Raw genomic sequence first — 25,613 nt, 5'->3', positions numbered from 1 at the left:
GTGCCTCTGGAACCTCAATATGAATATTGTTTCAGGCTATAAATCGGTGTAAAAAATAAAAAAGGTGAGCTTCATTGTAACTTGACTCAGGTCTGCCATGTTAAAATTCAACTCAAGCAATATATATGGGAACTCCTCAATCGCTGAGGTATATGAGCAGGAAAGCTTTTTGTAATCTGCGAATTCACACCAGGCCTGATATCAAACCTGAAGTTGTATGGTTTAGTTTTGCATCAGAATATGTTCTTGCTAAGGCAGTGGAGTGTATATTAATTTACAGAATTATCAGTGTTGTCAACCGTTCACATTTTACAACCAGTCAGCTGTTGGATACACAACGTTGCACAAAGCCTAGCCCAATATTCATAGATGTACAGACCGAAATTAACATCAGGACTTTCACAAATAAAACTGGAAACCAGAGGGCAAATTGTGGTGCATTAAAAGTTAGAGAAATAGTATTTGCAGAAGAGGGTAGGAATCTGAATAAAAAATCTGTACAATCGCTATACATAAGCATGTCCCACATGTCCATTTAAGTAGGTCAATGTACATTACAGTTAGATCATGAAGCGTGGAAAACCAGCTGCTGAACTGATTTTGAAGATGACTATACGTTTTGCTGGTTCTCTTGATCAAATTGTGTGTACATTCACAGCTGATGACATCATGCTCCGTATGTGAGTTTTTATTTTGCTTTCATCAAAATTAGAATTGCTTTCTCTTCTTTGGAATGATTCTGTTCTTAATTTCAACACCACCACAAATGGTTCCTGTTTCTATTGCTTCATCAGCTTTTGTTTGCTAAGTTATTTACCAGACAAGTATGAGTCAATACTTTTGTCAACTACCTATTTGTTGTGATTATCTTGCAGGTGAATTGAAAACATTATCAGCGTTAGACCGTGAAGAAACCCAAGTATATAATTTGATCGCCAGGGCGTCAGATGGAGGTGGACGTTTCTGCCAGTCAGGAATAGTTCTATTATTGGAAGATGTGAATGACAATCCCCCTGTATTTTCTTCAAATCATTATATTCAGTCTGTATCTGAAAGCACAGCAGTAAAGGTTTTGCTGGCAAAGGTTGAAGCAATAGACCTTGATATAGGTAAGCCAGTAAAAGCTTTTTAAACACTTACTATAGAGTGGTATATGGTACAGCAAAATAAGCAATTAGACAAACTGACTCATTCTATTTATTTCTAAGGTGATTGCAACTTCAATAACATGTGATTTGCCCAAATCCTAGTCATCTCCAATCATGACTATTCCAATGTTTCCTAGTAGATGGCATCCCATCCTCCACTTTGCATAAACTTTGGCTCATTTAAAATTCTGCTGTCCAAACTCTATACCACGTCAAATTCCACATGCATCAAATTCCCCTGACCTTGCTAACTTACATTGGCTTCCATTCCCTAATACCTCAAATTTAGAAAAGTTGTTTGTTTCAATTCCTCCACTCTTTGCCATTTATGTAACGTCATTCAGTGATTTAAATCCAAACTGTTACTTTGGCACCAACATCTTTTGTATCTCGATCTTGTTTTCGCATCTCAAAGTGGTGCTGTGACTTTACTGGCATAGGGCAGATGCTATGAAATTAACTCCATAAATCTTTCCGTCTCATGCCTTCCTAAAAAGGTAACATTTAGACCAAGCTTTTGGTTACCTATTTTAGTATTTCCTACAGAATAGAGTCAGTGTTTGGGTTTTTCTATCACCTGTGTGAAATTCTTCCAGATGTTTTTCCATTTTAAAGGTGCTACTAATGCAAATATTTGTTGTTCTAATGATATTGGTATCTCTAATTGATATGTGATTTATGCTGATGTGTCACTAGCTATATTACACAAAGAGAATCAAATTTAAAACAAGCAACTGATACATAAACATTATGCACAGCAACTGATAGATAAATGAAGACACATGGACAATGTAGGGATAATACTCCTGCACACTTTAACTCCCCCTGCAGGCAACATCTTTGCTTGCAAGTTTTATAACTCAGTCTTTCTGGCAGGATGAAAAATTAAGTCAAATAGCCCTGCATCAGTTATCATTGATTAATTTTCAACCTGATTTAAGTCACAATATTATTTACTGACATTTGATGCATCAACTGCACAATTCAATCAGCAGCTCCTCTGATTAGGTAATAATGGAGTGCAATTTAAGCATTGAATTTGTAGCTTAGAGCACTGGTTATACAATGGATAATGAATTATTTATTCTAACTTTGAGTGAAACATTATTCAGGTAAGAGGCAGACAATTCAACATTTGGCATTTATCTGGAGATTATATGTGGCGATCGGTATAGAAGTGTGGGGTTGAATGAACAGTTGTTAACACATTAGGTAGTTGCCACTTATTGCCCAGTGAAATGAGCTTTCAGTTTGCAGTAGAATCTTTAAGGGGCACAGTGCTGCCTCATGGTGCCAGGGACCCAAGTTCAATTTGGGTCACTGTGCAAAGTCTGCATATTCTCCCCGTGTCTGCATGGGTTTCATCTGGGTGCTCCGGTTTCCTTCAGCTGTCTGAAAGAACATGATGTTGAGATCCGGTGTTGGACTGGGGTAAACACTGTAAAAAGTCTCACAACGCCAGGTGAAAATCCAACAGGTTTGTTTGGTAGCAAAATGGATTTTGCTACCAAATAAACCTGTTGGACTTTAACCTGTTATTGTGAAACTTCTTACTGTGAAAGAACATGGCCATGCTAAATTCTCCCTCAGTATACCTGAACAGGCACTGAAGTATGACAACTGGGGTATTTTCACAGTATCTTCACTGAAGTGTTAATGTAAGCCTACTTGTGACACTAATAAATAAACTTTAACTTTTAGTTACAAAGTGCCCTGAACAGAAATTGAAAAAAATCAATTTTTTAATCACCAATATAATGCTATGGGGCTGAATTTCCTTGGACCTTCTCCTGTTCGTGTGTTGTAGCTGAGGCAGAAAACTTGCTTATTACACAAGTAGGGTTACTGCTGGACCTGTTCTAAAACTATGCTGGCAGAACATGAGAAACATCAGGGAAATTATTCCCGTGTTTTGATTTGATGAGTTTATGTATGACTTTGTGTGATTTGAGGGCAGAATCCATAATTTTCCATTGTTCTGAAGTATAGTTGGCATACTTGACAATGCTTGATCTCAAAACAAAGTCCTCCCTTTTGCAATTTATTTTTTCATGCGATGTTAAAGGTTGTTTTTCTTCTTAAATTGATCTGCTCTATTTTTACCTTGGAATATAGCTGTCTGAAGTACCACTATTAAAGATTTATTACCTTTACTCTAGTTGTAAGTAAATTACAAATGTCTTTAGCTGATCACATGGCCACTAAGAGAACTATAAATAAAGCAAAAAGATAACTGGAAATCTGAAATAAAGCAAAATGCTTGAAATACCCAGAAATAATTCAGCATCTGTAAAGATAGATTGGGTCATTTTGGGCGTGTAACTGTCAGTAGAACCATCCTGAAGAATAGCTTGCAACTAAAACATCATAACATAACTTTTCCTTGACAGCAGCTGGCTGGGCTGTTCTCCATTTTGGGCATTTTCCATATTTATTTTATTGCAAGTGTTATGTTTCATATATACGACATGTAAGTGTAGGTGCTCCAGAGAAGCAATACATATGCAATTGTCAAGTTCCACTCCAGGCCAAAGTTTTTGAAATTCAGGCAAACTGAAAAGTAAAAGTTAGGGTATTCTTCAACAAATATTTTCTAAGAGAAAATAATGCAAGATGTTTCCCTTAGCGTACATACAGTTTTTTACACTAACATCTCAGATGTGTTTATAATATAATTATGGTTTACGTTCAGTAGGTTATTTTCACGCTGTGACACCATGAGAACTTTTTCTTTATATATCACTGAGGCACAAGCATTTATACTTCGTAATTTGTAAACCAGCCAGCCTTTAATATGTCATATTTATTTGAATAAGTCTATCAAAGATTTGAAATTAATGATACACTTGTGTCATTTTTGGCTCACATCACAATCTGAACTACACATTCTCAGCCTTTTGACTAAGATCAAGTGTAGTATTGATATGCTGTGCTTGGCTGAAGTCATTAGGTTACATTTCAGCTTCATTTGAAACAATTTTTAAAAGTGGCATCTCGGCTTTCTGGCTAAGATGCAAATGAGATCAAGCCTTCAAGGAGGAGCTATACCTACTGCAATCAGCTTAGATCATGTAGTTCAAGCCCAAGACAGGAGGTGAGAGCCCTCCTGGATGGAGAATGTCTCAACTTGTTGAGACTCTGAATTGGACTTGATTGGATTGAGTTGGAATAAAAACAAAGAAAAAAAACTAGATTGAAATCTGAGTCACAATTTTAACTCTTAATTATGTAACAGTGGAACCAACAACAATTTATATAGTGCAATTTAAGAAGCATTTAGATGAGCACTTGAAACACCACAGCATGCAAGGCTTTAAACCATTTACCGGAAAATGGGATTAGAATAGACACGTGCTTGATGGCTGGGGCTCAATGGGCCAAAGGGCCTCTTTTTGTGCTATGAAACTGTATGACTATTTAACGTAATATAATCTTCCAAGGTGCTTGACTGGAGTATTACAAAATAAAAAATGACACTCACTGAAGAAGATATTAGATCAAATAACACAAGATTACACAAATAACACAAGGGAGGATAGACAGGTGACGCAGAAGGGGAGCACTCAGACCGAAGGTTTAAGATGTGTCTACTTTAATGCTAGGAGCGTGGTGAACAAAGTGGATGAACTTAGAGTGTGGATCGCTGCTTGGAAATGTGATGTGGTGGCCATTAAGAGACTTGGATGACTCAGGGACAGGACTGGATACTTCAAGTGCCGGGTTTCAGATGTTTCAGGGGGGACAGGGAGGGAGGCAAAAGAGGTGGGGGAGTGGCACTGTTGATCAGGGATAGTGTCATGGCTGTAGAAAAGGTGGACGCCGTGGAGGGATTGTCTACGGAGTCTCTGTGTGTGGAAGTTAGGAACAGGAAGGAGTCAATGACTTTACTGGGTATTTTCTATAGGCCGCCCAATAGTAACAGGGATGTTGAGGAGCAGATAGGCAAACAGATCCTGGAGAGATGCAAAAATAACAGAGTTGTCGTGATGGGAGATTTTAATTTCCCAAATATCGATTGGAATACCCCTAGGGTAAGGGGTTTGGATGGGGAGGAGTTTGTTAGGTGTGTTCAGGAGAGTTTTCTGACACAGTATGTGGATAAGCCTACAAGAGGAGAGGCTGTACTCGATCTGGTATTGGGTAATGAACCTGGACAGGTGTCAGATCTCTCGGTGGGAGAGCATTTTGCGGATAATGATCATAACTCTATCTCCGTTACGCTAGCATTGGAGAGAGATAGGAACGGGCGAGCTAGGAACGTGCTTATCTGGAGTAAGGGGAATTATGAAGACATCAGGCAGGAAATTAGAGACGTAAATTGGAAGGAAGTATCCTCAGGGAAATGTACTAAAGTAAGATGGCTGATTTTCAAGGAACGTTTGTCTGAAGCTCTGCATGACAATGCTCTGATGAGACAGGGAGGTTATGGTAGGTTACAGGAACCGTAGTGCACGAAAGTTGTAACGATTCTAGTCAAAAAGAAAAGAAAAGCGTACAGAAGGTTCAGGGAGCTAGGAGACGTTAGGGATCTAGAGGAGCATATGACTCGTGGGAAGGAACTTAAGATGGAAATTAGGAGAGCCAGAAGGGGTCATGAGAAGGCCTTGGCAGGTAAGATTAAGGAAAACCCTAAGGCATTCTACAAGTATGTGAAGAGTAAAAGGATGAGATGTGAAGGAATAGGACCTATAAATGTGATGGTGGGAAAGTTTGTATAGAACCGGTAGAAATAGCAGAGGTACTCAATGAATACTTTACTTCGGTATTCACAGTGGAAAAGGATCTTGGTGGTTGTAGTGCAGGTTTGCGGTGGCCTGAAAAGCTTGAGTGTTTGGACATTAAGAAAGAGGATGTGTTGGAGCTTTTGAATAGCATCAAGATAGATAAATCGCTGGGACTGGATGGGATGTACCCCAGGTTACTATGGGAGGCGAGGGAAGAGATTGCAAAGCCTCTGGTGATGATCTTTGCATCATTGATGGAGACGGGAGAGGTTCTGGAGAATTGGAGGTTTGCGGATGTGGTTCCTATATTCAAGAAAGGGAATAGAGGTAGCCCAGGAAATTATCGACCGGTGAGCCTAACCTCAGTGGTTGGTAAGTTGATGGAAAAGATCCTGAGAGACAGGATTTATGAACATTTAGAGAAGTATCGTATGATCAAGATTAGTCAGCACGGCTTTGTTAAAGGCAGATTGTGTCTTATGAGCCTGGTTGAGTTTTTTGAAAATGTGACTAAACACATTGATGAAGGAAGAGCAGTAGATGTGGTTTAAATGAACTTCAGCAAGGCGTTCGATAAGGTCCCCCATACAAGGCTTATTGAGAAAGTGAGGGGGCATGGGATCCAAGGGGACGTTGCTTTGTGGATCCAGAACTGGCTTGCACACAGAAGGCAGAGAGTGATTGTAGATAGGTCTTTTTCTGCATGGAGGTCAGTCAACAGTGGAGTGTCCCAGGGATCTGTTCTGGGACCCTTGCTGTTTGTGATTTTTGTAAGTGACCTGGATGAGGAAGTGGAGGGGTGGGTTGATAAGTTTGCCAATGACACGAAGGTTGGTGGTGTTGTGAATAGTTTGGAGGAATGTCAGAAGTTGCAGCGTGACATAGATAGGATGCAAGACTGGGCGGAGAAGTGGCAGATGGACTTCAGCCCATATAGGATAAATGTGTAGTGGTACATTTTGGCAGGTCAAATGGGATGAAAGAATATAATATTAAAGGTAAGACTCTTAGCAGTGTGGAAGATCAGAAGGCTCTTGGGGTCCAGGTTCATAGGACTCTCAAATTGGCTTCGCAGGTAGAGGATGTGGTTAAGAAGGTGTATGATTTACTGCCTTCATCAATCAAGGAATTGCGTTTAGGAGCCGGGAGATAATGCTGCAGCTGTATAAGACCCTGGTCAGACTCCACTTGGAGTACTGCGCTCAGTTCTGGTCACCTCATTACAGGAAGGATGTGGAAGCCATTGAAAGGGTGCAGAGGAGATTTACAAGGATGCTGCCTGGATTGAGTGGCATGCCTTGTGAGGTTAGGTTGAGAGGGCTCGATCTCTTCTCCTTAGAGAAACGAAGGATGAGAGGGGACCTGATAGAGGTGTACAAGATGACGAGAGGTATTGATCAGGTGGACTCAGAGGTTATTTCCCAGGGATGAAATGGCTGCCACAAGAGGACACAGGTTAAAGGTGCTGGGGTGTAGGTACAGAGGAGATGTCAGGGATACGTTTTTCACTCAGAGGGTGGTAGGTGAGTGGAATCGGCTGCTGTCAGTGGTGGTGGAGGCAAATTCTATAGGGTCTTCATCCTTCAATAGAGACTTCTGGATGACTACATGGACTTAATAGGATTGAGGGTTATAGGTAAGCCTAGTAGGTAGGGATATGTTCGGTGCAACTAGTGGGCCGAAGGGCCTGTTTGTGCTGTAGTTTTTCTATGATTCTAAGATTGATTAACGAGGTTTTGAAATTGTCTTAAAGGAGGAAAGTAAGGTAATAAAAATGGTGAGATGTGGGGAGGGAATTCCAGAGCTTGGATCTTAGGCAACTTAAGGCACAGTCACCAAATATAGGGAAATTATGATAGGGAATGCACAAGAGGCCAGAATTGAGGAGTGTATTTATCTCAGATATTGTTGATCACAATAGGGATCAGACAGAAGCTGTGATTGGTAAAGGCATGAATAAAATTTTCCTTTAGGGTCGCAGGGGAGCTTTCTTGATCCTCCTGATCCACAAGGAGTGTTATTAAAATAATCTGCTGAATTCAGCAGTTCCTGCCTCCTTTGTGCTGCTGGATTTCCTGAGGCTTGGGAGCTCAACCAGCATTGGTTAAGTTTAGCTCTGATTCCCAATTGCACAGTGGGTGCCTTGTGTAAATATGTGAATGAAGTTCTCTGCCTTTCCACAAGAAAATACTCTCTGCTTGCTACCATAAAAGCAACAACAGGTAAGCACTCAGTGAGTTAGAGATGCATTCCCAGTTTTTTAGGGTTTAACTCCAGTCCTGACCTTTGAGGGTTGTTAATATCGAGGGCATGATCTTTAAGCAGCTGTTTCCAATATCATTGCTTACTTTTCCATCTGTCACTCTGAACGAAGTACCTTAAATTCTGAAGCTTTTGTGAGCTTTATTTTCCAAACAGGTTTTAATCTGTTATTTATACTACAACTACATATCTACAACAGTTTTATATATAATGTGGAGTAATGGTTTTCATTATTATTAACAATAAAATGTACCACTTCAAAATTTGGCATGAATTTAACTGTGAAAGGAAATATTTGATTTAATTTACTCACTGAATTATCCATGAGAAACAGGACTATTAATGTCATTATTGAACTGCAGATTTTCTTGATTTCTCATCGAAGTGTTGTCTCCAACAGGGAAAGTGAAGGGCAGCCTGCCTTTTCCCACCATATCTTTAAACACTTGAAAAAAATGGTAGAGGTGGGTCCCATGATGCCATGCTGGCAGAGTGGGCACATCCACTCCTGACAGATCAGGGCACCCAGTGCCCTGATCTGAATTAAATAACAGTAACGAAAGAGCTCCACACTGAACTTCTTCCATGGACATAGCCCCCTGAAGGAACCCCCTCGCCCCCGCAACAGAAGCCCACTGCCAGGATCCTGCCTGGGTATGATCCTCCTTCCTCTGGGGGCCGTACTTAACTGTGCGTCCTGTCCAGTTCTATTCACCAGGCCGCAGTTTGTCAAAATCTTTTGTAAACCTTGCTTACATCACGCTGGAGGGGTGGGGCAAATCCCTACATGGGAGAGCTCTTGCAATGGAGAGGCTGCTAAATCAATGTAAATGTATGTTAATAGGCTTCAGACCTTTCATGGCAGGAACCACATTACTTTATTAGTGAGGAGACAGGGATAATCTCAGTGGGATTCTCCACCCCTTCAACTTTCCTGTCTGCCCAAAGCGGGGACAAATAATCTCCACGTTCTATTACTTTAATATCAAATGTGGGGAAAAATGCTTTTCACTATTTGATAGCAAAGTTACTGTAATGACTGAAATTAACCCAAATGCTTGGCGATGTTTACAATATATACCTGTGAAAGGTACTGCGATTTAGTTGATCCAGGTCTGTAATTCTGGGACAATTAAAGTTAACTTCAACTTCTTCTTGGTTCATGAAGGGAAAAACTAGTTGGGGATCTGCTGCTGATCACTACTTAGTGATGCCTGCTGAAAAGTTTCAATGTGCATAGAATTTGAGAACAGGCTTGTGCTTAGCTGAGTCACTACCCATAATCAAGTACTATATGCTATAAGTAATCGTGGTTTTTCATCCCTACATTTGTTTTAAAAACACAACCTTTTATATCACGAAAGTATCTTCTGGTACCACTTTCCACCTCATCAGGTCTTGGATTGAGAACAAGGTAGCAGACTTATTATGCACACTTTGTCTAGCTGTTTCATTCTGTTTGCATTGTCCTCTTCATTACTAACTTATGCCTCATATCTACCAAAAAAAAGGTTTACTGAATTTGGCTGGGATTCTCCAATCTTGCCTGGGACTGGGATTCTCCAGCCCTGCTGCAGTGAATGGAAATTTGGCTGAGTGTGGAATTCTTCGTTCCTGCTGGCAGCAGTAGCAGAGCATGTGAGACCAGAGAATTCCAACCAAAAACTTTGCAAAAATACCTGACCTTTCTTTAGTCATAGATCATAAGCGACTAAAGTTGTGATATTCTAAACAGTGACAGTCCATGAGCTCATGTAAGTGTAGATGGCATGAACAAAGTGCCTTATACCTCATTAATGTACAAAAATGTATAAACTTTAATTTGTAAAAGTTAAAGTTTATTCATTAGTCACAAGTAGGCTTATATTCACACTGCAATGAAGTTACTGTGAAAATCCCTGAGTTGCCACACTCCAGCACCTCTTCGGGTACACTGAGGAAGAATTTAGCATAGCCAGTTCACCTAACCTGCACGTCTTTGGACTGTGGGAGGAAACCGGAGCACCCAGAGGAAACCCACGCAGACACAGGAAGAACGTGCAAACCGGGACAAACATGACACAAGCTGGAATCAAACCTGTGTCCCTGATGCTGTGAGGCAGCGTGCCACTGTGCCACAGCCATATTAAGGTTCTAACAGTTATGATTCTAAATTGCATTAGAGAATCCTGATAGATGTATATTTGTGTGATATAGCTACCTAACTGCAGTTTAAGCATTGTGAATGGAGTAACAAATTTTTGCAGGTGATTTCAACTGCACCCCATTCTCACAGATTGTGTTAGGTTAATGTCTCTGTACTGACCTCAAAATGTGACGCTAAGTTCTGATTTAACCTCCGATTTTAATCATTTTTAAGAAGTTGTTGGTCTTTCTGTGGTTAGATATTCCACAAGGTCTATTGAATATTATTTGATCTGGCAAATTGCCTGGCTTGATTTTGTTCAGAATGCAGCTGGGGGAAGACAGATTGTTTTATAGACTATCACTAGAAAAGGTTTTGCATCATTCCAAGTTGCACAAGAAAAATGACCCAAAAATAAGGGCACCTCCTGAGAGACCAAAATGCCTTATATGGTTGGTGGAATACATATCATGCATACTGTGGGGAAATAAAATTGGGTTAGTAGTAATCAGGCATGGAAATCATGATGTGTAATTAACCTATACCCATACCTCATGGTATAGACAGAACAGAAACACCACCCAAGCGTCTACTGAATGGTTGAATATCTCTACAAGGGGCCCAATTTCATTCGAGGTCAGAGCTTCTTAAAGCCAGCCCACATAACTTAAGTGGGAGATGCATCTTGGCTGCAGCAGCTGCTGGAACTGAACCAAAAAGAACCTTTGAGCATAAAGAGCAGCAGAAATTTCATAGCAGGCCAGAACTCATACCCCAAGGTTTGTTAATGCAGCACTGGAGCCCTTGGGTTGAAGTGAATAGGAGGAAAGAGGTCCTCTTTCCTTTGGATGTCTAGGAGGCCTTCCAGTGTCCAGGAAGACCTCCAGACGAATTTATAAAGTTTTTGGGAGCAAATAGCCATCATGATCAATGCCAACAATCTACCTGAGAAGACATGAATGCAGTGCCATAAAAAATTTCAATGATTAAAGTTAGTCAAAACATCTTCAAATGTCATCTTCTACAAATGAACCATTAGTCTCACATGTTCCCTGTTCACTCACCAGGTAAGTCTATATCAGGCACAATTCATACCCAACATTCATTGTCTTATGTCATATGCACACACAAAGCGATGTTGCAAACTTGGCATCATATCTCGCAGCTTGCACACACAGTCAGCTATTCAACTGTCACAGGTACATCATCCAAGCTCATAGCTTCACACAGTGTCATGGTTGTCCCTCTGTTGCAGGACAAAACGATCCATAATCTGAATGGGAGAGTTGGGTGGAGGAGAGAATGGGGCAGAGGTTAGGAGCGGTAGTGGAGGCACAGGCACAGCCTTCACCTCCATGGAAGAGAAAGTGCTGACAATCAGTAAGGTGGCCACAAAACCATAGAGGGTGACAGTATGTTTCTAACTAATCCATCTTCTAAATCCAATTTAGCCCACAACCGTCTGTGATTTACAAGCTGCAGATGGTGTAAATATGAATCTCTTGTTTTGTCCCACTTCCCTCAAACCCTAGTCTTGCATCTTTTTCCATTCAGGTATCTTAAATATTGGCAACTGGCCAGGTGCTGGCACAGGAGCCTGAAATGCAGAAGGAACAAGAGACTACTAGAATTAAAAACCCATTGTTTAATCTCACACACACAGTTAGCTGCCAGATACTAGCACTTTACCTTCTTTAAAGGATAGCAATGAGGCAGAATCTGCATGTCATGAGTCATGGAGTAAGACTGGGCTGTAGCCAGAGTGGGGGACAAGATACCAACATCCCTGAAGGCAAAATCACTGCTGCAGAAGACTCAAGTAGATGGGATGACATACAGAAAAAACCTGGTAGATATGCAGATTGACATGCTTGGTGCATTGACAAAAAGCCTCTGTCAACCAGCACAATCAGCACCAGCTCCAACTTGGCATAGAGCTGGTGATCTGATCTGTCTAATATGGAAGTCATGGTCAGCCACGTGAGAAAATTAATGGATCCAAAAATGAGCAGCATCTGATGACCGATGTTTCAGCTTTCATCGTAGCATCTGCTTAAGCCATACAGTATCTGTGTGCTGCAGTGACAGTTCATAATGCAGTTCTGAAATCTCAACATGTTGCCATTGTGGCTGCAAGTACCAATGCTCAAAATGTCCTCCAGCGTCTCTCAGCAGCCCAGCTGTGCTCTAGCAGATTATTAAGATTGCTGAAGCCTTGTCCTGAGCAAGTGAGAATAAATCTGGACAGCAGGAAGCTGGTGCCCTCTCAGAAAATGACAGCAATCGCACTCCCACCACTGTCACTTTGCCATCTTCTGTCAGATAGCTAGCCTGTTGAGATTGCTGCCACCCGTACTGGGCTGCTGCTGTCAAAAAACAGGTCTTCTAGGCCCAGAGCTGATGAGTCATGTATCCCATAACCATCAGCATTCTTTCTCCACTGAAAGTCATCAGACTTCCACTAGCCATGCTGCAGCCACTGGGATAGAACCGTGGAGGAGCGCATAACCAGGCAAAGGTACCACAAGAAGGAATGTAGTGGTTAGTTGCCTTTTTGTGTGGTGTAGTTTGTTGGATAAGTAATTACAGAATGATTGTTTTGTGACGAAGATGATGCTGTGATGGTCAGCAATGGATGAAAAGTAAAGTATTGAATTGTTTGTAAATGGAAAGTTGGATTTGCAGTCATGGGAACCATTGTCAAATGAGACAGTCACTAACAGCCTTGCCAGAACAAGGATGTGCTGGCTGCCTCTTCCCTTCTCCTGCTCTTCCACCTTTTCCTTTACTTCCTCTTCTTCCTCCTTCTGAACGACTCCCAGATGGTTACATCCTCACAATGTCCAGGTTTGAATGATACAGCAGACCACTATGAATCAGGACACATGCTCCAGCATTTACTGGAGGGCCATGCCAGAGTGGTATGGGCAGTGGTCTGCTCTTTGATGTTTCTTGTGACAGCATGTTTCTTGTTGTACACATCCTGCCACATGGGCTCAGTTGCAGAATGGAGTTTTGAGCAAAGTTTGAAGTGGATCAGTCAGCAACCAACTTCTGATTTGATATCGTAGCAGAAGCCAGAGAGAACACTGTTCTGCTGCAGAATGTAAACAGCATGACTTCTGCCAGGATAGCACTACGACTACACATTTGCAGTTGTGCCTCCAGTGCCAGTCAATGGTACCTGTAAATGAGAAACCCAATGTTCTAGTAAAGCCATAGGCATGTTCCTCCTAATTCTCATTGGTCACAGAAAATGAAATGAAGTCCTTACTCCTTAAATAAAGAGCATCTGTCACCTGTCTGATGTAGCAGTGGGCAATAAACTGAGAGATGGTCCGGCCTGGAAGAATCCAGGGACAAAGAAATTCAGGGCTAAGTCACTATCACATCATCTACAGCACTGTCCATGCCCTATTCTGAATTGCCAGTCTGGTTAAAAAGATGGTAGCGTTCTATGAGCACTTCCTTCATGAAATAGAGTCAACACGTATCCTGCTTCTGGCTTAGTTGGAAGTCAGAGAAATTCTCCCTGAAGATCCCTGGAAGGAATCTTTCTTCACCTTCTTCTTCCTCTGAGAGTAGCTTGTAGTTCTCCTTGTTGCTTCTGTTCTATTTCCCCCTCATACTGCAGGCCGAGGGCAAGGGCTACTGCGACATCCTGTCTGAGAACAAATAGTTCACCCAGAACTCTGAAGTCACAAATCATGTGGCTCTTCTCCACTTGCAGTGTCACTCCTCGTCAATTTTTCGTAATTCCTCCATCTACCAAGTACTTTTACAAGCTCAAACAGAGCCAGTAGAAATGAATCAGCAACTAACCCACACATTATTGGTGATCCCTTTAAACAGCATAGGGGAAATCCTTCCTACTTCTGAACAAAGGTTCAGCATTGTGTCTTTAAGACAGGGTGTTAGCTGGAACAACAAGATCAAAAATGGTGGCATTAACGTCAAATCAATGTTCCATGCTAACTGACATCATGGTCTGCCTAATCTACATACTTCCTCTGCATGTTTCAATTTCCACACTAATGCACACAAGAAAGTGGAACCAAAACCGCACCCATAACACCAAAAGTATGGATGCTACAGCGCACAATTTTGTTACCACCATGTTCATGTATCACAGACAACACAATGGATGAATAAGCACCAGATATTTTTTCATTTTAATTAGGATAAAAAAGCAATGCATCAAATTCCATGCTATTCATGGGCATTGATTACAATAGTCACGCAGTGATATTAATTGGTTGTATTTTGAGAATCATGTGAATTTTTTTGAGGGAGGGTGGAGATGATGTATAGGCTCAAAGGTGCAAACTCTATTTTGGAAGCAGAATCAGGCGTTCAGTGGTCTGTGTCACTGCTTGCTGCTTAGAGAGTTGTTATCCGCCTACTACTCCAGAGGCATGTTGCCCTGAGGTGGTCAGCTGTTATTGGTATCTCTCAGTAGCTTAATGAAATTTGTTTGGCAAACTAAAATGGAGAAAAATGTGAATTAATTTAGACAAACAATGTTACAATGAAAACTTGGCAATTGAAAATCATGAAAGGGCTGTTTTATTGCAGCAGCTTGGAGGCTGGAAGTTGTCATTTGGTAATGCAGGGTTCTTAATGATTTGACCAGGCAAGGGAACATCCCGCTATGCTACCAACTGCTTTGTTATGTTAGAATTTATTAAAATTAGTTTTAAATGCTATTAAAACTAAATGCCAATTATTGAACTAAAAGTTACTTAACCTTATTGTAAAAAATTAACTTAACTTATGCCACCGTCCTATTTTATACCATGAATGTAGATATAAGCGGGTTGAATACTTTTAACATGTGTTTCTGCGTTCAAAATATTCTTCATCAAGTCCTTGACCTTAACAGAAAAGTATTTTTGTACCTTGATTATGAATAGTGCTCTCTGAGGCTATATTAAAGAAATTTTGATTAAGTGATGATTGTAGCAGTCTCTGAACTGTTTTACAATGCAATCATTTAACCTCAGGTTATTTCAGAATATGAAAAGAAGTAGAAAGTAGCTGCAATTACTGATCTCTCCTGTTACATTCTAATGTGTTGAACACGAGAGAGAAATCGTTGCAGGAGAGGTCAATAATTATCACCACTTTGCCTCCATCTTTTCATATTCTATGAAACTTTAAATTGAAAAGGGCTTATATTTATTGGTTTGAAGTGGAAAAAATTGTGCACGATTTTGTTTGGTAAAAATGAAGTCAGTTAATATTCAGAAACTCATTATAGTTCAGTTTTTCTGTGATAAAAGTTTATTAACTCGAGCTTTATTCACACATTGAAAATTTGGAATCTTATACACATCTTAATTTAGTTTTACTTTAAATTTAATGTCATTTTCTCTTTCAAAGTGAATATTATTGACACAAAGCCTGAAAATGTATATAAAACCGCCATAATAATTTTCTATTTGCTGAGTTCTATCAAGATAAAACTCACAGGCAGAATCAAGCTTCAGTATTATTAAGATACAGAATTTGTATGCATGATTTAGCATCTAAATATGTATTAATCATTTGCCTAATAACTAAGTGCCTTTTAATTGAATGAAAATATCGTTGATCATGATACAATTTTTAGAGTTGAAATAGAACTATGATTAGCCCCCTGCCAAGACCTTACAGCATTTAACACATGTAAGCAGCATCTGTGGACCAAAATATCATAACAGCTGTGAGGCAACTCTTTCTCCCATGTAGTTTCTCTCTGGTCCTTGACCCATGGAAAGTGTAGCTGACACTATTTATTCCTATCTTCTTGTATACACTTAGAGTTAATAGCAGGAAAGATCTCTGTGCAATCGGATTTTGATAATGTAAACCTCAATTTTACTGGCCCCAGACACTAAAACTGGAAACATTATCTGTGCAGCTGAGAGTTTAAGTAGACTTAAGAAAATTATCTGCACATTTGAAATGGTACAAAATATCAGGTCAACAAAGCAATTGGAATCCATTGACCCCAAGTTTAATTTAACTCAACTGCATTGTAAACAATACTGTATACAGCATTCTGATATATAGTGAAGTCAGATTGAGGAAATATCTTTGTGTTGCACAAAATAAATCCATTATCTTGAAAACACAATAATAATGTTTTTTCAGAAGGGTTTGTACACTATTGTGCAAGGTTAAACTGAATTCAATTTTCTTTGCAGAATTAATTTAAGTGATCTGCAGACGGAACGCAAGAATGGCCATCATAATTTTTGGCCAATTTTCCATGTTGTTCAGTGTTACTTTAAAAAGCTATTTATAAACTGCAAGTAAAGTCTTTTAGTCTGTAACTGACAACCCTGTCTAATATGTCTTTGTGATGAGAACAAAAGAAAATCAGGCAATTACACACACCTATAACACTTTTGAACGGTCTAATGAATCACTTAATTGGCTTAATTGATGCAAAATTTAGCTTCCCTGTGACAAGTATTTTGGTGAGGTAACTAGGTGCCAATGTCTTAAAGCACATTTCACAGACTGAGCAATGATTTTGCTAGTGGGTTACATAGTAGACAAATGGAAGGATAATGGGGGCAATTCTCCCAAATAAAATGCTAAAAACTGGAATAAATCCTGCTGTTATCTTCAGTGGCAATATGAATCTCCCACATTCTGTACATCATAGAGAGCTCGAGCATGAATCACGCTAAAAATCTGTAATTGGGGCCTATTTCTGTGAAGAGGCTGACAGCACTGAGTGGACCACTGTGCACATGCCAATCTGTCAGAGCAGAGATCGGCACATGCACAGTAGCCCCGCACTGCTGGCCTCCCAATCACTGGCTAGCTCAATCAGTGGCTAGTCCTGCGACCCTGCATCGCTAGCCATGCGACCTCCCTTCTTCCCCCCCGCCCCCCCCGCCGTGATCATCAGTCCCTGATCACCCCACCAAGGATGTCCCCCAGCAGTGGCACTTTGCCCCTTGAGCAGTGCCAGGGAGCCAGGCTGGCACTGCCAAGCTGGCAATGCCCAAGTGGCATCCTGGTACCCGATTCTCTGGGGGGCCTAGATAGCTCCCTTTCACTCTAGCAGTGATGGGTCACCAGCTCCCTGTTAGTGGACAACTATTGTAAATGGCAGAGAGGCTAGCGAGCCCGGAGATTTGAGTCCCGGGCCTGCTAATTACATGCAAATTATGTTATAGTGTTGATTTATGTCGCAGAGCCTGTGGCGCCCAGCTACATAGCCTCTGCTTGAGAATCATCCCCAATTTGTTTTGTTGATATGCCACCTTCACCCATCCACACTGCTCCAACTACCCCCACCCACCCCACTCCCATCCCCGCACCCACACAAGGCACAGATCCAAGATGCCACGGGTGGATTAGGTGCCCGTCCATTGAGGAACTGGGCAGAGGTATTAAGTCCTCGGTGGGTTCTACCATCTGGATCTTTCCAGAATCTGAAAAGGGATTTGTTTTTTTTTAGGTAATACTGAGGAGTTTAGATGTATTTACTAGGATTTACATTAAATGTCATGCCATAGGCACATATAACTATACAGAATGCAAATTTTAATTTTTGCTTATACCCCATTCATTCTGTCAGAACAAGATCATAGTGGCTTGCTGCTTAACCTAAAGCAAACACAAAGCTCAATTCACACTGCATATAAACATCAGCACTGATACAAAAGATTTGTGTACATTAATAATGGCTTAGTTGAGGAGGCACCAGCCACCAATAATGAAGGAATACCACTTGTAAATATTGATATGTTGATGGCAGCTACAGGTTGAGAGTCCAGTATGGTAACCATCCTTCCTGGGATATCTGAATTTGCAGAACACTCTGAGTCTGGTTTCAAATTGAGATATTAAAACATGTGACCTATGTTGAGCAATTGCTTCCAGTGTGTAATAGTATGGACAAATGGTTGCAAACATTGTAATCTGCCATTGAACATCAGTAACACAGACAGAATGGAGTATCTCATGAAGTCTTTGGCTGAGGATACTGTAACACTTAAACTCCAAGAAGCAGTCATTGAGTATGTTTAACTTGCTTTAAGCAGCCATGAGGGAGCAATTCCATGAAAACAATGGTCAATGAAATTCATTGACAGCTCATGTACATTGATGACTTTTATTTTTTATGCAGAATAGAAGTGAGAGTTGTCAAACAGCAAATTTAACAGAATATTTTCCAAAATAAGTTTTTATGGTAACTAACAATATATTGACTAAGTATATCTAAAGTTTGAAGTTTATTTTATTAGTGTCACAACTAAGCTTACATTAACACTGAAAATCTATATGAAGGTAATTGTCAATAATTGGGGAACTCACAACGTATCAACTAATGATACTCTTGTGTAACATGAATTTCCATCCTAATCTCCTCCATGTTCCATGGTTTATTGTTGCTCCTAATCCAAGTTCCTGGCAGCACAGCTTCATGGCAGGGCATGGAAAACTGGCTCCTGTTGAGTGTCTGAAAAGATTTTCTCTCTGCTCCTGCTGATGCATACAAATAGTATGCAGGAAATTTTCCTTGTACTAATCTCTTCTGCCACTGCTGTGCTTAAGCTTTGAAATTCTGCTCTCTTTTCAGCTGATTGACACTATCTTTGGTCGATTGAGCTTTCATAGGCAAAGTGCCTTTTTTAAAAGCACACTTTCCCTGTTTTCCTGCACTGATTACTGAATAGGAATCACTAATCAATGTTAATTTCCAAACAAAGCTGTTGAGTTTGAGGAATAATGTTTCACATTGTCTATTTAAATTTTAGTTCTGCGGTTTCCCGTGAACATAAATGTATTCATTATGTGGTTTATCCTCCTCGATTTTATTCTTTGGCTGATACAGGCGTGCATAATTGGCTAAATAATTCATATTATTCAGAATTATTAAACCAGAAAGGTTTATGTAATTCATGTTTCAAAATAGCTTTTTACATATTAAAGTAATGCATGTACTAACTTTAATAATCATTGTTATGAAAATCTGAGCTACCAATGTTTGTATTTACTGACATGGTGTAAAATTTGTCTTTGAAATACAATTACATATTTTAAAAACAAGTCTTTATTTTGTTAACAGGTCCAAACGGCATTGTAGAATACTCACTTCTTGAAACTGCTGAAGGATTTTTTTCCATTGATAAGTATTCTGGAATCATCAGTCTAGAAAAAGCACTGGATAGGGAGCAGCAAGCATTGTACAATCTCACCGTCAAAGCCACAGATCAAGGAGTATTGTGGAAACTCTCAGCTTTTACCACAATTACTATCATTGTGTTGGACATCAATGATAATCCGCCAGTATTTGAGAGACGAGATTATCTTGCCACAATTGCTGAAAATGTAGCCTTGGGAACTGAGATTTTAGTTCTGTATGCTGCCAGCAAGGATATTGGTGCAAATGCTGAAATTACTTACCATATTAGATCTGGTAACGAACATGGAAAATTCAAAATTGACCCCGAAAAAGGTAAAAATAAGACACACAACTCTTTATTCAAACCAATTCCGTTTACGAGTGAAAGTAGATTGTAACAAGTGGTTCAAAGTTTACAGCAGCCAATTTTGATGAGATATTAAGCATGAGAGAACAATTCATTCTCCAAACATTTGAAAACTGCAGGCATTCTGCATAAATATATTGATGTCTCAATGATAGGTATATTTGTGGCAATGTGCTAAATTATATTACGTATCAAAAGCAACTCAATTATTAGTATTTCTACTACAATATTTGGTTTCCTTGAAACTCAAGAAGCATTTTTTACATTTATGATGGTATGTTAACTACTGCCCAGATTTTGGACTGGAAGCTTTGTATGAATAAGCTCAGCTCTAGGAAACAATTAAAAATATGAAAGACCATTTGAGCCAACAAACTGTTTAAAATTAACTCCAACTTTGAATTTTCAGTATAATGCTCAGAGCTTCTCTTTCTCTAGAAACGTATCCAGTTGTTTCTGGAAACAACTGATAGTATTGTGTCATTGTGTGAAATCATTCCACCTGAATTTTCTATTTACTCCTAGTTTAAATTGTGTCCATTAGCCTTTGAACACTTGTCAGTGCAAACAGAGGAATGGATTCAGTGAGACAACATTCTTGGCATAGAGCCTCACTTGTTGGTAATGTGAATCAGGGAATCAGTTTCAGGGATCATAATGTTCACAATTTTCTAGTTGACTGAGGAGCCATACCAGAATTGTGGACACATGGGGGATGAAACTGATCTTTGGAAAGAGCAGAAATGATCAATAATGTTTCTGCAGACCCTTTTACACCCACTCAATTTTCCGTTCCATTGACTTCAATTGAATTTACTGTGAGCTTTGTTCCAGTGAGAATTACTAAGGTTGCCACCTTGGTTACAATATGACGTTACATGCTTGGAATTAATATTTGCTGTCTTTGGATTAAATTTGCTTGACATTTAATAATTTTTTTTTGAAAACAGGTATTATTTCTGTAATTGATAATCTTGATTATGAGACTTGTAAAGGTTACTACCTGACAGTTGAAGCTGGAGATGGAGGCTCCCCTTCACTGAGTGCAGTTACTACCGTAAATGTCAATATAACTGATGTAAATGACAACGCACCGGAATTCAGCAGAGAGATATACAATGCTGTCATCAGTGAAGATGCACAAGTTGGAGATTCAGTAGTTATGGTATGCCTTTTCATTAATACTTTTTCTACATTGCAGTTCAACTCTATGGTGAAGAAAGGTTCTTGAGTAATGTATTGATTTGCAGTTACAAAATTGATGGGTAACATAATAATATTGCAAATGCACTTGACACACTGGAAAGGGGGATTTTGTTAAAGAGGGTGCAATTACAAAAAATGCTGAATTGCGTTCACGAAATGTAACTTTGAGCTTTCATTCCTTCCTGAGTAGTCAGGCATAATGCAGATGACGGGATGAGGATTTGGGAGAGAATTTACCTCTCCTAATTTCCATCCTTTGGAAGCAGCCATGATAAATTCCAACAGAGCAACCTCCTGTCTATCACATGCTCACAAACCCACTCTCACACACTCTCTCTCTCACACACACACACACACATCTGCAAAACGTCCCTTCACTAATGACATGATAGTTGCAGCAAAGTCCAGCCATGTTCCTTTGGAACTGTTTGGAACTGACACCTTCACAGACAGCAAGACAGTTTTTAAATCCAGTCTTGAATATTAAACCACCTTCTGTTTGTTCAGTCCTGGTGCCAATTCCCATGCATTGCTGGGATATTCAACAAAGCCATGAATAATTACGTACAATTCTTCTGAGCAAGCTGTCATTCATAACTTTTCCTTAGACTACTTTGTGGATCAGGGTGTAACACAATGCTTCAAAAAAACCTCATCCCACTTCTTCTAAACAAGGATATCTTGATCCATGTGATTAATCTGGTCCAAGCCAAATTTCATTCCAGTGTTGGTTCAAACTACTAAGTTTTAAATTTCCTTTCCTATATTCCTGAATATTTTCAACAGTGTTCACCCGCTCTCTCACCCACAAAAATGATCAACCCTTTCCCCAACCCGTCTCCACAATGATAACTTTCCCGACATCAACCAAACAGGAGCTGAAGATTCCAGAAGATGAATCGGGAGTGTGAGGGGTGAGCGCTGTCTGGCAAGGAGGGGGTGAATATTAATGGGAGGTGGTTGAACATTGTCAGGTGGGTGTGGGGAACATTGCCAAATGGTGGGAGGCAGGAGCATTTCCGAGAGGTGATCATTGCTGGAGGTTCTGGAGTACTATGACACTCCAGCTGATTTATTTAGAGTTTTGCTAGTTTTAGACCTGCTGCAAAAATAATTCTGTGAATCCATGTTAAAAACCGATGTGTGTATAGTGCAAACAGCCCAACTCTCAGTGGTTGTGGCCATCTGATCGCACTGTCATTTGGAATCACAGAGCAATCCACGCAGGGTAAAAATGGCTATCAGAAATTTAAACTACCCATGTGTAGTGATTGTGGTGTCTGTCTCTTTAAGACAATACAGCAGAAGAGGGTCACCTAGCTTGAGGAACCAATGGAAACTGGGACTAAGTAATCACCCCAGAGGGTGGAATCCTCTCTCAGGCAGAATAAATCTTGAATTCATGTAGTAAGCAATGATTGGGGCTGTAGCTCCAGGGCAGCTTAGGGCTGCAATCCTCTGTATCAAGTTTCACTTTAATAATATATGCTGCCTTGTTCCTAACAAAGTCTGGAGTGTTTTGATGCTGCCTTTCGATGCCAATGCATAAAGCGATGTAAGTGCCATGGATGTGCTTACATCGGTCAGGGTTTTGAGTGCATCAACATTTTATATCGAGTCGGAAGTCTCTCATAGCAAATGCTCCCTGTATTATCAGACTTTGGGCTCCCTTTGTGCTTAATAGGGTCAGTGCAACCAATCAGAGACCACTAGAAATCAGGGCAATGTACAAAATGTGCTTACAGTTCTTTATAACTATCATTTGCTGATATTGCACCTCATATTGTGCCATAACTTCCAAGCTCCAGTGTGCCATTTTGGGGGCATACCCAAAGATTCTGGGGAATCACAACTCCACCCTGTAACTTCACATGTAAAATCGCACTGCAGACTTTCTCTGGGTAATTACTCTGCACTGGAGACCATCTGAAAATGTGATTCAAATCATAAACTTCAGATGGTTCTGACTGGGTTACATTAATAATTACCCTGAAAAAAACTAGGAAAATGAAAACATCATCTAACTTCTAAATAACCATTGCATAGACCCACACCGACCCCAGCATGGGACTCCCCTTACACCCCTGAACCCCTAGGGGACTCCCCCCACCTCCCTGACTACACCAGAAGGGTCTCTCCCCCCACAAAGGGATTACTTCTGCCATTGGGTATTCCCCAACTTAGGGGATTACCCCTCTTCCTCGCATCTGACAGACCTACACTTGATGAAAGGCTTTGGAGATGTGTTGCACTGCCCAGATCTCACTTTACCTGAGTTGGAAAGTTGGGCGACTATCGGATCCAAAATAATTTAAGGTAAAAAGGATTGACAAACCAACTCTGACAATCTGGGAGAGTTCAGTTCCAATTATATCCTTCAAACCAACTATCAACTCTATGACTGCAGCACTTTGAGCTCCCCTCCCAACTCCAGTTCTGTAACCGCCACCTAACTATTTATCTTGGCCCTTCTACCTCAGAAGCACCGTGAGCTAAAGTATTGTTTGTAATTTCAAAGTGGTGCTACGTAGTCTATGATGATTTCCTGGAGACAAATAACATTGCAGGCTGCTACCAATGCAATCCATAAGGGTTCCTTAGGTTACATCAATGAGAAACCCTCACAGATAGTAGGCAGTGCACTTTGAAGCAATTTTTTATCCTGATAAGCTGTAGCGACTATCTTTCTCACGTGCCTTTTAAACATACCAATGGTCACATTTGCAAATAGTTTGGTATATGTTTCACCATCTCCCTCAGCCATATTTTTATCTCTTGAAATATTTTATTAAGAGATATTGTATGAATAGAAGTCAAGTTGTTATTAGTATATCAGTGCATAAGAATATTGACAGCAAATACTTCCAGCTGTAATATGTTTCAATGCTGCCAGACCTGTTGAGTTTTTCCAGTACTTTCCATTCCTATTTCAGACCTCCAGCAGTATTTTGCTTTCATAATATATTTGGTTTAATTGCTTTCTTTGAGTCTAAGGTTTATGATTGTTTCATTTCTAAAGTTTGACCAGCATAGAAGTGTTTTTTTTAAAATTACATTTCTTGGTATTAACTGAGAATTTATTTGTTTAGGTTCTGGCAGAAGATTGTGATAGTGAAATGAATGCACAGATATGGTTCTCCATTGTGAACGGTGACCCGGACAATTATTTCAATATTAGTCCAATCACTGGCTTGATCAAAGTCAAAGAGCGACTTGACAGAGAAAAAGTAAGAAAAGACTGATCAAAGGACCTTTCTTTGAACATTCTGTTAAAACATTCCCAAACTGAACCCTTCTGGTTTCTCTCTAGATAATCATACTATGTGATTCGGTACTGATCCTTATGTAGATACACATTTTAACATCTACTTTGTGTCCTTTCTCTAAAGTTAGCTGGAATGAATTTCTGAATTGGCCACTGCATCCCTGGGCTATATAGAGGGAAATTACTAGCATTGTTCATGCTCCTGATTGCTGCAATGTGCTATTTTATGTAGTTGACTTGTAGTTTGATGTGACTGTGCTGAAGTGGTAAACATAAACAAACCATGTATTGGGCGTGCTGAGGTTCCCTACAGGATGTATAACCGTAGGTAATTGTGGTGGATCTGAGAGAAATGAAATCGCAGTGCAAACAAAACTATATCAAATTTATATTTCAAAATAACATAAATCTCCCATTTAGCAGAAAGACAGTGAAAGGGCTTTACTTATTCATAGAGGAATGTGAATGCCATTACATTGTTATTTGTATAATCTGATCTGTCAATTCTGTTCTGATGTTTCCAAATGCTAGTTTTTTCATTAATTAATTTTATGCAGGTAATTTTATTCTAATGTTGAAACGGCAAAACTATGTTTTGAGTATTATTTTAAACCTGAATGAAACCCAATTTGTTTATCTCGTGTGAACTAACATTCAGGGACTTTGCCTAGAATTTGGTATAGTACCTAATGAGGCCAGTGGTAGGACCACAGTGAGCCAGTCTGCTGAACTCAGCATGCAGTTCAGCAATTGCAGGTTACCAGTGGGGAAGGCGGAGAAGGGGGGGTGGTAACGGTTGTGGCCAGCAATTGCCACAGTTTTAATGTTTAGCTGGATGGAGCATATCTGCACCTTACCAGTTGACTAAATGACAATTCTGACAGGAAACGTGTATCTATTGCTGCTCAGCCTATTAGTGTTAGTACAACAAGAAACAAATGTCAGTTTGGCCTTAATTAGTCCATGAAGAAACCAAAGATATGTTGTCTAATTGGCAGTACGAGTGATGGAAAAGGAAGTAATTCTCCTCTTTGGAGCAGTCTTCCAGAGAGTTGGCACTTCTGATCGTTGATCCATATCCACTTTAGCTCCTACTCATTTCCCTAGGTCAGAGTAGATTAAGTACTCACTATGGGTCCCCAGCAGGACTGCTGACAGCAAGAAGCAGCAACATGTTCCAATGCAAGGAGGAAATAAAACTCCAGTGATCTCGTAGCAGGAATGTTGCTGCGACAACAGAACATCTAAAAAATAAGTACAAATGTGGCCCAATTTGTTGAAACCGAAGCCACAGCCTTCAATAGATAAGTTACTGGAAATGGACCTCTACATGACCCTGTCCCTTCAAGCTATCCTTTCAGGGCTCATTGTTGACTTCTTAATGGC

At 40.0% G+C, this 25,613-nt stretch overlaps 1 protein-coding gene across 8 annotated transcripts in view; it reads left to right on the top strand.

The window, feature by feature from the left end:
- Positions 1 to 25,613, top strand: part of LOC145348921 (protocadherin Fat 3-like) — a 567,559-nt gene that overhangs the window by 480,116 nt on the left and 61,830 nt on the right. For all 8 annotated transcript variants that reach the window (XM_080197003.1, XM_080197010.1, XM_080197006.1 and 5 more), the window contains 4 exons: positions 876 to 1,109; positions 19,333 to 19,722; positions 20,707 to 20,921; positions 24,052 to 24,189. In XM_080197003.1, the coding sequence (XP_080053129.1) occupies positions 876 to 1,109; positions 19,333 to 19,722; positions 20,707 to 20,921; positions 24,052 to 24,189 (977 nt within the window). The remainder of the gene's footprint in view (positions 1 to 875; positions 1,110 to 19,332; positions 19,723 to 20,706; positions 20,922 to 24,051; positions 24,190 to 25,613) is intronic.

This window comes from Carcharhinus amblyrhynchos, chromosome 10 (assembly GCF_965287045.1).
Source record: "Carcharhinus amblyrhynchos chromosome 10, sCarAmb.v2.hapA, whole genome shotgun sequence".
Taxonomy (NCBI): Eukaryota; Metazoa; Chordata; class Chondrichthyes; order Carcharhiniformes; family Carcharhinidae; genus Carcharhinus; species Carcharhinus amblyrhynchos.
The sequence above is the reverse complement of the archived record's forward strand: the minus strand, read 5'-3'. Positions and strand labels throughout refer to the sequence as shown.